Source organism: Oncorhynchus nerka, linkage group LG2 (genome assembly GCF_034236695.1).
Source record: "Oncorhynchus nerka isolate Pitt River linkage group LG2, Oner_Uvic_2.0, whole genome shotgun sequence".
Taxonomy (NCBI): Eukaryota; Metazoa; Chordata; class Actinopteri; order Salmoniformes; family Salmonidae; genus Oncorhynchus; species Oncorhynchus nerka.
This window is the reverse complement of record NC_088397.1, coordinates 32,318,770-32,332,380: the sequence shown is the minus strand read 5'-3', so window position 1 is coordinate 32,332,380 and position 13,611 is coordinate 32,318,770. Positions and strand designations below refer to the sequence as shown.

Genomic DNA, 13,611 nt, shown 5'->3' with positions numbered 1-13,611 from the left:
ACATGCTCGAGCATGGCACGGACCGCAGCTTTCATTCCACACAAAAGACAGATGGCTATATCACACGCCACAGGTCATCAATTCATTTGACTTTGGGTTCAAATCCCCGGCAAGCATAAAATATTAAGGAAAAGTCAACTGTGCTGTTGTAACAAGAGTCGGTTCTGTCCCTGTCCCTCACTGGGCACAAACCAGTTACGTTCTGCACAACAAATACTTTGATTCTATATCAGCTTCCCCACCCCCAAACCCAACCTTAACCATTAGCGGGGGAAATGCAAAACTGACCCAAGATCAGCAACTTCACTCTACACCACATCAGCTACACTGTCATAAACCAATAACCCACTTAAATTTCAGCAAGCATTTAGTGTACAGAGGAGAGGGGACGATTTCCATGCGTGACACATTTATTCCACAAATATTACAAAGACATATATAATGACAAGGTTATAGTCATGATCATTGTTGGGGAGTATGGGGAGGAGTCTGTTCAGGGGCAGAGGGCGGAGTCAATGTATCTGAAATGGCTTCATTGGTTGATCCTGTGGGCACCTCAACCTGTGGAGAGGGAGAGCCAATAGGATTAAAAATGCCAAACAGGAGATTCTGGATGTTATTAAAATAACCAGCTAACAAAAATAACAGTTCAGATGCAATGACAATACCCTAGCTATGTCGCATACAAGCTACAACTTCAAAAAAAAAAGTGAACTTGGTCTTTAAAATTGTGAAGAGTAATATTTTCTTACCAGCTTCTCTGCCCTGCTCCTCAGTTTCCTCCACACAGTGTGGTGGGCCTACGGAAAGAGAACAGGAGAAATGAATGAATGACTCTGTCAGTGGCACTCATCACACACACACATTCACTCACTGACACTTAAGTCACTGACACTCGAACACATCCAAAAGATGCTTCATACATTGACTGAAACATGTCCTGCATATTTGTGCGCGTACGTACCTGCTGCTGGAGGGGCAGTGAGAGCCCCTGGGCCCGGCGGTGGAGACCCCACTTGCCCTCTCCTAGAGGGTGGATGGCAGTGACCTCATACTGAGAACACAGCCCTGTCCTCGCCACCAAGGGGCCCCCACTCAACAGAACATGGTCCCCACACCTAAGAGACAGATACGAGGTGAGACAAGAGTGTGTGTGTGTGCCATATACGTGTATGAAAACACAGCGAAGATGAGTGTCACTCAATAAGGATGTGAGTGAGTCATCTACTGCGGTACAGTTCCTGTAGCTCACCTGTAGAGGATCACTGTGCCTTTAGGACTTTGTGCCGACTTCTCCTCCACTTCCTCCTGCTTACACCTGCAAACACAAACACAGGTACAGCTAGAACACTGGAAGAGAACACAAAACAGACTAAAATAAGTGAAAAAGTGCTTTGAAAACATGGAGGAAAAGGCATAAAAGGGAAAATATTGCAAGAAAAGAGGTTTCGAAACTGGCTTTGCCAATAGGCTTTCAGTCCAGAAAAATGCTAGGTTATAACCTGTTATAACAGCACTTAACAAGCTGCAACACCTTCTCAGTCCTCCGAAAGGGGGTACTGATGGCCAAAATCAATACCTTTCCCATATTTTTGGTTTGTCTTGTATATTTTATCCCCCCCAAAAATGATACAATTGAACAAGAGAGTATAGAAATAAAGTACCTGCTGTGAGAGAAGACCTCCAGGGCAACAGGGGGCGCCACCTCCAGAGGCTCCCAGGGCAGGTCCCGATGGATCAGCTGCTGAGCACCACGCGTCAGAGAGCGCAGGGACTCCTGGGACACACATACTCTCAGGTCATTTCACTTTGCTCAACACGCATGCACAGTGGGGTACGAAATTATTTACACTATTGATAAAGATGAGCAACAATGACTGTATAAAATAAATGATTCAAATACAGAACTATATTGTATGCAACATTTAAAATATATACTATATTTTATACTAATACACATTTTTTATTGGCATCCCTAAAGATTCTTATGAATAAAGTAGTCAAAGTTAAGTAATTGGTCCCATATTACTAGCACGCAATGACTACATCATGCTTGTGACTTCAAACTTGTTGGATGCATTTGCAGTTCGTTTTGGTTGTGTTTCAGAGTATTAAATTAAATGGTAAATAATTTATTTTGTCATTTTGGAGCCACTCTTTTTGAAAATGAAAATACAATAATCCTGAATTAATCATAAATAATGATGATTGAGAAAGTTAGAGGATCAAAGATCCCCCCCCCCCAAGACATTCTAAACTATGTTACTGGCAATGGTGAGAGGTTAGCTTGTCTTGGGGGGTATGATCTGAAACTCTAACTTTCTCACAAAAACACATGATTTACCATGCATGTCTCTATTGGGCAAAAATAATCTGAAACACAACCAAAACAAACTGCAAATGCATCCAACAAGTTTGTAGAGTTACACGCTTGATGTAGTCAATACTAAACCTTTGACTATTTTATGTATCCAGGCTGTATCACATCCAGCTGTGATTGCGAGCCACATAGGGAGGTAAACAATAGGCCCAGCGTCGTCCGGGTTTGGCCGTCATTGTAAATAAGAATTTGTTCTTAACTGACTTGCCAAGTTAAATGAAAGGTCACATTTTTTATTATATACATATACACAGTTGAAGTTGGGAGTTTACATACACCTACGTGGGAGTCAATAAAAATAATTTTTCAACCACTCCACAAATTTCTTGTTAACAAACTATAGTGTTGGCAAGTCGGTTAGGACATCTACTTTGTGCATGACAAGTATTTTTCCTAAAATTGTTTAGACAAGAGTATTTCACTTATAATTCACTGTATCACAAGTCCAGTGGGTCAGAAGTTTACATACACCAAGTTGCCTTTAAACAGCTTGGATAACTCCAGAAATCGATGTCATGGCTTTAGAAGATTATATATATATATATATATATATATATATAATCTTTATCAAGGCTGTCAATCATTTTGGAATCTCCTGTATAATAACAGAACAACACACAGTTCCACACATACCAGAATATAACACACACTGACCTCTGAAGGGCTCCAGGAGTCTAACTGAGGATCCAGCACCACATCACAACAGAACGCTCCTGAAGTTACTGCAGAGAGAGATTACATACATTGTATGAATTATATACACTGTGTGTACAAAACCTTAGGAACACCCCTAATATTGAGTCGCACCCCCCCCCCTTTTGTCCTCAGAGCCACCTCAATTTGTCGGGGCATGGACCCTACAAGGTGTCAAAAGTGTTACACACGGATGCTGGTCCATGTTGACTCCAATGTGTCAAGCTGGTAGGATGTCCCTTTGGGTGGTGGACCATTCTTGATACACATGGGAAACTGTTGAGCATGAAAAGCCCAGTAGCGTTGCAGTTTGTCACACCCTCAAACCAGTTCGTCATACCCCGTTTAAAATATTTTGTCTTTCCATTCACCCTAAATGACACACGTACACAATCCATGTCTCAATTATCTCAAAGCTTAAAAATCCTTCTTCAACCTGTCTCCTCCCCTTCATCTACACGGATTGAAGTGGATTGAACAGACGACACCAATAAGGCATCATAGCTTTCACCAAGTCAGTCTACGTCATGGAGAGAGCAGGTGTTCATAATGTTTTGTACACTCAGTCTACATTGTATATAACTTACAAGTAATACATAGTGTTACCATCATCAATGTACAGTTTGTTGTTTATCGATGAGGCATTTTTTCTTTTTAATAATGGTTCTTTAATTACATCTATCGACCGAAGACTACACAACACAACAGCAGTAGTGTACATGATTATATTTAATATTATTACTACTGAAATGAACTTCATTATCCTTTTTGCATTGCACATTTACTGAAATGCTGTACAGTACCACTATCTACAAATGGAATTTTATGCCAACAAAACAATCTGAATTTGAAAGAGATAGCGAGAAAGAGAGCGAAAAAGCAAAAAAAAAGCTAGCGATAGAACGAGCAAGCGTAAGTAAGAGCTGGTGCATTCGGAAGGTGTTCAGACCTCTTGAGTTACAGCCTCGTTTTAAAATGGATTTGTTTTTCCCCCCTCATCAATCTACACACAATATTCCATAATGACATAGCAAAAACAGCTTTTCATACATTTTTGCAAATGTATATAAAAATACAAAACTGAAGTCCGGGCTCTGGTTGGGCCACTCACGGACATTCAGAGACTTGTCCCGAAGCCACTCCTGCGTTGTCTTGGCTGTGTGCTTAGGGTCATTGTCCTACTGGAAGGTGAACCTTCACCCCAGTCTGAGGTCCTGAGCACTCTGGAGCAGGTTTTCACCAAGGATCTCTCTGTACTTTGATCCATTCATCTTTGCCTCTATCCTGACTAGTCTCCCAGTCCCTGCCGCTTCACCATGCTTCACAGGAGAGATGGTGTCGGGTTTCCTCCAGATGTGACACATTCAGTCTTGGTTTCAATTTTGGTTTAATCAGACCAGAGAATCTTGTTTCTCATGGTCTGAGAGTCCTTTAGGTGCCTTTTGGCAAACTCCAAGTGGGCTGTCATGTGCCTTTTACTGAGGGGTGGCTTCAGGCCACTCTACCATAAAGGCCTGATTGGTGGAGTGCTGCAGTCCTTCTGGAAGTTTCTCCCATCTCCACAGCATTATAAGCATTTCGCTACACCCGCAATAACATCTGCTAAACATGTGTATGTGAAAAATAAAATGTGATTTTATTTTTGAAGCTCTGTCAACAGGATGCACCTGATCCCAATTTGGAGTCTCATAGCAAGGGGTCTTAATATTTATGTAAATAAGGTATTTCAGTGTTTTCGCATTGTCATTATGCAGTGTTGTGTAGATTATTCTAATCCATTTTTAGAAAAAAAGCTGTAACATAACGAAATGTGGAACTAGTCAAGGTGTCTGAAAACTTTCAGAATGCACTAAATATAAGGATTCATTGTATCTAGGATTCAGTTCCAATCTGTTGACTAGATGCTAGTCATTTCTTGATGGTTTTTTTTATTTTTATGAAAATGGTAGGGAAAACATGGGTATGAGTGTTTCCTGGCTTATACCTAGCACCTCTGGGAGTCTGAGCAGTTCCACAGAAAAGTCTTCTTTAAAGGCATCCTGAAGGACCTGGCCAAGGAGGGCTGCACACGACCGCCAGTATGCCTAGGGAGGGAGAGGCCACACACACACAAACCAACAGCCAATCACCACAGTCACAGTCTGAGACCAGTTAGTCACCACCACCAGAAAACAACCACTTTGGAGGCAAATATGTCTGGTGTCAAAAGTTTGGCCTATACGGTATCTATGACCCTGTACACTACAGTCTATGTACACTGCAGAAATGTTTATCTTACCTAGATACAGTATCTCTTAACATTACAATGCAATGACTTGACATCTTCAAAATGTAAATTCTCTCAGTGTACTGGCAAATCATTTTGCTTACTTTAACCTAAGAAAAAGGCTTGAAACAAGTCAGAATATCTTAAAACAAGACCAATTACCTTGATGCATTTTCTGGGTGAGTGAGATCAACTCTAAACAAGTATATATATATATATTTTTTTTACTTCAATACATTTACTGGTCAGGAGTCTTATGGCTTGGGGGTAGAAGCCGTTTAGAAGCCTCTTGACCTAAGGTCCCTCAGTCGAGTAGTGAATTTCAAACACAGATTCAACGGCAAAGACCAGGGAGTTTTTCAATGCCTTGCATATTTTTAATTGAACCTTTATTTATCAGGCATGTCAGTTATTTACAATGACAGCCTAGGAACATTGGGTTAACTGCCGTGTTCAGAGGCAGAACGACAGATTTTTTTTTTTTACCCTGTCAGCTCGGGGATTCGATCTAGCAACCTTTCGGTTACTGACCCAACGCTCTAACCACTAGACAACCTGCCGCCCCTAATTGGTAGATGGGTGAAAATAAAAATATAAAGCAGACACTGAATATTCCTTTGTGCATGAAGAAATAATTACTTAAACTTTGGATGGTGTATCAATACAGCCAGTCACTACAAAGATACAGACGTCCTTACTAACTCAGTTGCCGGAGAGGAAGGAAACCGCTCAGGGATTTCACCATGAGGCCAATGGTTATTTTAGAACAGGTACAGAGTTTAATGGCTGTGATGGGAGAAAACTGAGGATGGATCAACAACATTGTAGTTACTCCTGTATACCCACCTAAGTGACAGATTGTAAAGAAGGAAGATTTTGAATATTTTTTATTCTGTACAAACAAGCATCCTGTTTGCAATAAGGCACTAAAGCACTACTGCAAAAAATGTGGCATTTTTTCCAAACTTTTTTCTCCTGAATACAAATAGTTATTTTTGTGGTAAATCCAACATCACTGAGTACCACTCTCTTTTAAAGCATGGTGGTGGCTGCATCATGTTATGGATATGCTCATCATCGGCAAGGACAAGGGAGGTTTGTTTTAGGATAAAAAGAAACGGAATAGAACTAAATACAGACAAAATCCTGGTTCAGTCTGCTTTCCAACAGACACTGCGAGACAAATTCACCTTTAAGTAGGACAATAACCTAAAACACAAGTCCAAATATACACTGGAGTTGTTAACCAAGACGACATTGAATGTTCCTGAGTGGCCTATTTAAGAGTTTTGACTTAAATTGGCTTGAAAGCTATGGCAAGACTTAAAAATGGCTGTTTAGCAATGATCAACAACCAACTTGACAGAGCTTGAAGAGTTAAAGAATACATGGGCAAATATTGTACAATCAAGGTGTGCAAAGTTCTTAGAGACTTACCCAAAAAGGTCAACATTCACAAGGCCGCAGGGCCAGACGGATTACCAGGACGTGTACTACGAGCATGCGCTGACCAACTGGCAAGTGTCTTCACTGACATTTTCAACCCCTCCCTGTCCGAGTCTGTTTCAAGCAGACCACCATAGCCCGTGTGCCCAAGAACACCAAGGTAACCTGCCTAAATGACTACCGACCTGTAGCACTCACGTCTGTAGCCAAGAAATGCTTTGAAAGGCTGGTCATGGCTCACATCAACACCATTATCCTAGAAACCCTAGACCCACTCCAATTTGCATACCACCCCAACAGATCCACAGATGATGCAATCTCGATTGCACTCCACACTGCCCTTTCCCACCTGGACAAAAGTAACACCTATATAAGAATGCTATTCATTGACTACAGCTCACCGTTCAACACCACAGTGCCCTCAAAGCTCATCACTAAGCTAAGGACCCTGGGACTAAACACCTCCGTCTACAACTGGTGGTAAGGGTAGGTAACAACACATCCTCCATGCTGATCCTCAACACAGGGGCCCCTCAGGTGTGCGTGCTCAGTCCCCTCCTGCACTCCCTGTTCACTCATGACTGCACGGCCAGGCACAACTCCAACACCATCATTAAGTTTGACACAACAGTGGAAGGCCTGATCGCCGACAAAGACGAGACAGCCTATAGGGAGGAGGCCAGAGACCTGGCCGTGTGGCGCTAGGACAACAACCTCTCCCTCAACGTAACCAAGATTAAGGAGATGAATGTGGACTACAGGAAAAGGAGCACCGAGCACGTCCCCATTCTCATCGACGGGGCTGTACTGGAGCAGGTTGAGAGCTTCAAGTTCCTTGGTGTCCACATCATGGTCCAAGCACACCAAGGCAGTCGTGAAGAGGACATGACAAAACTTATTCCCCCTCAGGAGACTGAAAAGATCTGGCATGGGTCCTCAGATCCTCAAAAGGTTCTACAGCTGCACCATCGAGAGCAATGGTTGCATCACTGCCTGGTATGGCAACTGCCCGGCCTCCGACCGCAAGGCGGAGGGTAGTGCGAACAGCCCAGTACATCACTGGGGCCAAGCTTCCTGCCATCCACGACCTCTACACCAGGCAGTGTCAGAGGAAGGCCCTAAAAATTGCCAAAGCCTCCAACCACCCTAGTCAGAAACGATTCTCTCTGCTACCGCATGGCAAGCGGCACCGGAGCACCAAGTCTAGGTCCAAGAGGCTTCTAAACAGCTTCTACCTCCAAGCCATAAGACTCCTGAGCAGCTAATCAAATGGCTTCCCAGACTATTTGCAATGCTGCTCCTCCTCTTTTACACCGCTGCTACTCTCTGTTGTTGTCATCTATGCATAGTCACTTTCATAACTCTACCATCATGTACATATTACCTCAACTAACCGGTGCCCCCGCACATTGACCCTGTACCGGTACCCCCCTGTATATAGTCCCGCTATTGTTATTTTACTGCCGCTCTGTAATTACTTGTTACTTCAGTTTCTTATTATTATCTGTATTTTTTAAAACTGCATTGTTGGTTAGGGGCTTGTAAGTAAGCACTTCACTGTAAGGTCTACACCGGTTGTATTCGGCGCATGTGACTAATACGATTTCATTTAACCGTTTGTGGGGGAAATGCTAAACTAATCCAACATCAGCGTCTAAGTGCAACTTCACCCTACACCGGTGCTATATACCTCAGTGCATGTATACCTAGATCTGTGGTGCTGTGTTGTACCTGGTTGACCAGCAGTGGGTCTGTGTCTTTGAAGGTGAGCAGGGAGAGGGAGCAGGATTGGGTGAGGGGCTGGTGCAGGGACCAGGGCTTTCCGTCTACTAAGGCCAGGGCAGAGCTGGTTACATACCACTCTGTCAAATCTGAGAGAGAGAGAGAGAGAGAGAGATTTAATATGATTCATACTATAGAATTTTTCTGACTGCCTTGACAAAATCAATGCGGCACACAGACAAACCACAGGTATTGTCCCTGTACTCACGGCGTGCACAGCTGTGTGGTGTGGACAGTCCCTTGTTCATGACGAGCAGGGTGCCCTGCAGACCAGGTATTTGCAAGGTCACCTCGATCTTCTCTGTGCGTGGGTACAGGGAACGCTGGCGAGCCTGCTCCCGGGAAAACACAGCGCTGCGCTGACCACGCACCTCAGCAGCCGAGAGACGCACAGAGGCAGCACTGGATGCCAACCCTGAGTCAATTAATTCATTATGAGTAGATGATAAGACAATACACTATGAATAATACACATTTCCTACGCCAAAACTAGTTTGAAGATTCAAGATTTAATGGAATTCGCCATTCGTTGGTCATCATTGGAATAGTGTTATTGGGAACTAGCTATCACGCGAAAATCGATTCCCGAAAAAATGAGATTGAACAAATGTTAACTTTACGTACTGGGCACTACAACTGCAGTGCCGGAGCCACAAAGCAAGAACATGGCAACTGATTTTCACAATCCAACATCCTATACACAAATTAGCGATGCAGAAACCCAGATTAGCGATATAAACTCTCACTGTCATAGTTTACATAACATTTGTTGATGGTGTCATGATCTAATACTGCACGTAGCAACCACCCAAGGTCATTTTGTATACAGTGAAGCTAGCTAATTAGCATTCTTAACTAGCCCATGTTATACGAGTGGCAGCGGCTGTGTGGTTATATGTTGTACTTACGGCGCTGTAGAAGTTGACATATGGTACGACACGCCATTGTTGCTTTTGGCGATGAATCTCTGGTACTGGTTTAACAGTAGGGCACCAATGCCGGGCTAAATGATGTGTCTTTTACACTGCTATTTTCTATAGAGTTCGTTTGGACGCCATGCCTGTCTGAAGAGCAACGTTGATTTCGGTCCGGGTCGAATAAATTGTTGGGGTGTTGAATAGTTCCCACATAAACGCTTGAGAGGACATTATGTTCCAAAACAGACAGCATGTGTAGTTGTACTATGTTTCAGCAAAGCATGAACAATATTATTGATAGTTTTGTCTGTTCAGAGATGTGGCTTACTGACCAACCAGAATGTTATTGTTGACATCTGACGTTTCCAGCCTGGACAGTAGCTAGTGGTCACTATTGTATTTACATATACAATATCCCCATGATATGGCAGGCCCTATAAAATACAAACTCATAAACGTCTCTTTCATTTCATTATTTTTTTTTGGAGACAGTGGTGTGATAACAATTGCACGGGATGAGTATGCATAGTCATATAAAAATGAAAGTTGTTCTCCAAGGGGTAGAGGCGTCAACAGTCTTGAAGGAGTTCCCACATATGCAGAGTAATTGTTGGCTGCTTTTCCTTCACTCTGCGGCCCAACTCATCCCAAACCATCTCAATTGGGTTGAGGTTGGGTGATTTTGGAGGCCAGGTCATCTGATGCAGCCCTCCGTCACTCTCCTTCCTGGTCAAATAGGTGTGTTAGGTCATTGTCCTGTTGAAAAACAAATCTAAGTTCCACTAAGCACAAATCAGATGGGATGGCATATAGCTGCAGAATGCTGTGGTAGCCATGCTGGTTAAGTGTGCCTTGAATTCTAAATAAATCAGTAAATGTGTCACCAGCAAAGCACCCCCACACCATCACACCTCCTCCTCCATGTTTCATGGTGGGAACCACACATGCAGAGATCCTCCGTTCACCTACTCTGCGTCTCACAAAGACACAGTGGTTTGAACCAAAAATCTCAAATTTGGACTCATCAGACCAAAGGACAGATTTCCACCGGTCTAATGTCCATTGCTCGTGTTTCTTGGCCAAACAAGGTGCCATTAACTCTAATGAACGTATCCTATGCATCAGAGGTAATTCTGGGTCTTCCTTTCTTGTGGCGGTCCTCATGAGAGCCAGTTTCATCATAGCATTTGATGGTCTTTGTGACTGCACTTAAATAAACTTTCAAAGTTCTTGAAATGTTCCAGACTGACTGACATTCATGTCTTAAAGTAATGATGGACTGTCATTTCTCTTTGATTTTTTGAGCTGTACTTGCAAAAATATGGACTTGGTCTTTTACCAAATAAGGATATCTTCTGTATACCACCCCTGTCTTGTCACAACACAACTGATTGGCTCCAACGCATTAAGAAGGAAGGAAATTCCACAAATGAACTTTTAACAAGGCACACCTGTTAATTGAAATGCATTCCAGGTGACTACCTCATGAAGCTGGTTGAGAGAATGCCAAGAGTGTGCAAAGCTGTCATCAAGGCAAAGGGTGGCTATTTGAAGAATCTCAAATATAATTTGATTTGTTTAACACTGTTTTGGTTACTACATTCATTATTCCATATGTGTTATTTCATAGTTTTGATGTCTTCACGATTATTCTACAATGTAGAAAATAGTCAAATAAAGAAAAAACATTGAATGAGTAGGTGTTCTAAAACTTTTGACCAGTAGTGTATATAGTAAAGTAAACAAGATAATTAAGAAATAAGAGAGGAAGCTATATACAGGGATAGACAGATATACACAAACACAGGGCTGAAAAGTGACTGGTAGCAGGAACATATATCAACTTCTGGTAATATACTAGTGGTAAGATATACAGTTGAAGTCGGAAGTTTACATACACTTAGGTCGGAGTCATTAAAACTCGTTTTTCAACCACTCCACAAATTTCTTGTTAACAAACTATAGTTTTGGCAAGTCGGTTAGGACATTACTTTGTGCATGACACAAGCAATTTTTCCAACAATTGTTTACAGACAGATTATTTCACTTTTAATTCACTGTATCACAATTGCAGTGGGTCAGAAGTTTACATACACTAAATTGACTGTGCCTTTAAACAGCTTGGAAAATTCAGGAAAATGGTGTCATGGCTTTAGAAGCTTCTGATAGGATAGTTGACATCATTTGAGTCAATTGGAGGTGTACCTGTGGATGTATTTCAAGGCCTACCTTCAAACTCAGTGCCTCTTTGCTTGACATCATGGGAAAATCAAAAGAAATCAGCCAAGACTTCAGAAAAAAAATACACAAGTCTGGTTCATCCTTGGGAGCAATTTCCAAACGCCTGAAGGTACCACGTTCATCTGTACAAACAATAGTACACAAGTACACTGCTAAAAAAAATTAAGGGAACACTAAAATAACACATCCTAGATCTGAATTAATGAAATATTCTTATTAAATACTTTTTTCTTTACATAGTTGAATGTGCTGACAACAAAATCACACAAATATTATCAATGGAAATCAAATTTATCAACCCATGGAGGTCTGGATTTGGAGTCACACTCAAAATTAAAGTGGAAAACCACACTACAGGCTGCTCCAACTTTGATGCAATGTCCTTAAAACAAGTCAAATGAGGCTCAGTAGTGTGTGTGGCCTCCACGTGCCTGTATGACCTCCCTACAATGCCTGGGCATGCGCCTGATGAGGTGGCGGATGGTCTCCTGAGGGATCTCCTCCCAGACCTGGACTAAAGCATCCGCCAACTCCTGGACAGTCTGTGGTGCAACGTGGCGTTGGTGGATGGAGCGAGACATGATGTCCCAGATGTGCTCAATTGGATTCAGGTCTGGGGAACGGGCGGGCCAGTCCCTAGCATCAATGCCTTCCTCTTGCAGGAACTGCTGACTGACACACTCCAGCCACATGAGGTCTAGCATTGTCTTGCATTAGGAGGAACCCAGGGCCAACCGCACCAGCATATGGTCTCACAAGGGGTCTGAGGATCTCATCTCTGTACCTAATGGCAGTCAGGCTACCTCTGGCGAGTACATGGAGGGCTGTGCGGCCCCCCAAAGAAATGCCACCCCACACCATGACTGACCCACCGCCAAACCGGTCATGCTGGAGGATGTTGCAGGCAGCAGAATTTCTCCACGGCGTCTCCAGGCTCTGTCACGTCTGTCACATGTGCTCAGTGTGAACCTGCTTTCATCTGTGAAGAGCACAGGGTACCAGTGGCGGATTTGTCAATCTTGGTGTTCTCTGGCAAATGCCAAACGTCCTACACGGTGTTGGGCTGTAAACACAACCCCCACCTGTGGATGTCGGGCCCTCATACCACCCTCATGGAGTCTGTTTCTGACCGTTTGAGCAGACACATGCACATTTGTGGCCTGCTGGAGGTCATTTTGCAGGGCTCTGGCAGTGCTCCTCCTTGCACAAAGGCGGAGGTAGCGGTCCTGTCATGTCTGCCACCTGCCCTCCATCAAGGTCCTGCACGACTCCAGGGCAAGGAAGAGTTCAGGAAAGATTGCAAACCCCTCCCACCCTGGTCACCCCCTCCTCCAAAAATGAACCCCTAGCAGGCGGTTCAGGTCAATCATGACCAAAACCTCCCACACCTGAAATGTTTCTTTGCCCGGGCTGTGGCCTTCACCAACCGACCATCTGGCCGTTTCCCTTTCCCTGGCTCGCTATCCTGCTCTTCATCCTGACGCTTTTCCTGACCACCATTGAGTGTCCAAAATAGTCCAAATTGGTGAAGTGAAATGGAAAAAAGGACTTGTTTAAAAAATAAATTAAAAAAATTACAACGGAAAAGTGGTGCGTATATAGGTATTCACCCCCTTTGGTATGAAGCCCCTAAATAAGATCTGGTGCAACCAATTACCTTCAGAAGTCACATAATTAGTTCAATAAAGTCCACCTGTGTGCAATCTAAGTGTTACATGATCTCAGTAAATATACACCTGTTCTGAAAGGCCCCAGACTCTGCAACACCGCTAACCAAGAGGCACCACCAAGCAAGTGGCACCATGAAGACCAAGGAGCTCTCCAAACAGGTCAGGGACAAAGTTGTAGAGAAGTACAGATCAGGGTTGGGTTATAAAAATATATAT

General features: G+C 43.1%; 1 protein-coding gene across 1 annotated transcript; it reads right to left on the bottom strand.

Moving 5' to 3' along the window:
* Positions 1 to 392: 392 nt before the first annotated feature.
* On the bottom strand, positions 393 to 9,667 carry mrpl39 (mitochondrial ribosomal protein L39). The gene is made up of 10 exons (XM_029668415.2): positions 9,476 to 9,667; positions 8,776 to 8,982; positions 8,517 to 8,656; positions 5,058 to 5,157; positions 3,035 to 3,102; positions 1,665 to 1,777; positions 1,253 to 1,318; positions 965 to 1,118; positions 753 to 800; positions 393 to 561 (listed from the first exon to the last, which is right to left on the bottom strand). Exons 1-10 carry the CDS (start codon positions 9,510 to 9,512, stop codon positions 463 to 465), a joined length of 1,032 nt encoding a protein of 343 aa, XP_029524275.1. The 5' UTR covers positions 9,513 to 9,667; the 3' UTR covers positions 393 to 462.
* Positions 9,668 to 13,611: the final 3,944 nt, after the last annotated feature.

Coding starts and splice junctions, on each gene's coding strand:
- mrpl39 (XM_029668415.2), bottom strand. CDS start 9,512: ATGGCGTGTCGTACCATATGTCAACTTCTACAGCGCC. Junction 5,158..8,516: donor ACCCACTGCTGGTCAACCAG/GTACAACACAGC, acceptor CTCCCTCCCTAG/GCATACTGGCGGTCGTGTGC. Junction 801..964: donor CACTGCCCCTCCAGCAGCAG/GTACGTACGCGC, acceptor CTCTTTCCGTAG/GCCCACCACACTGTGTGGAG.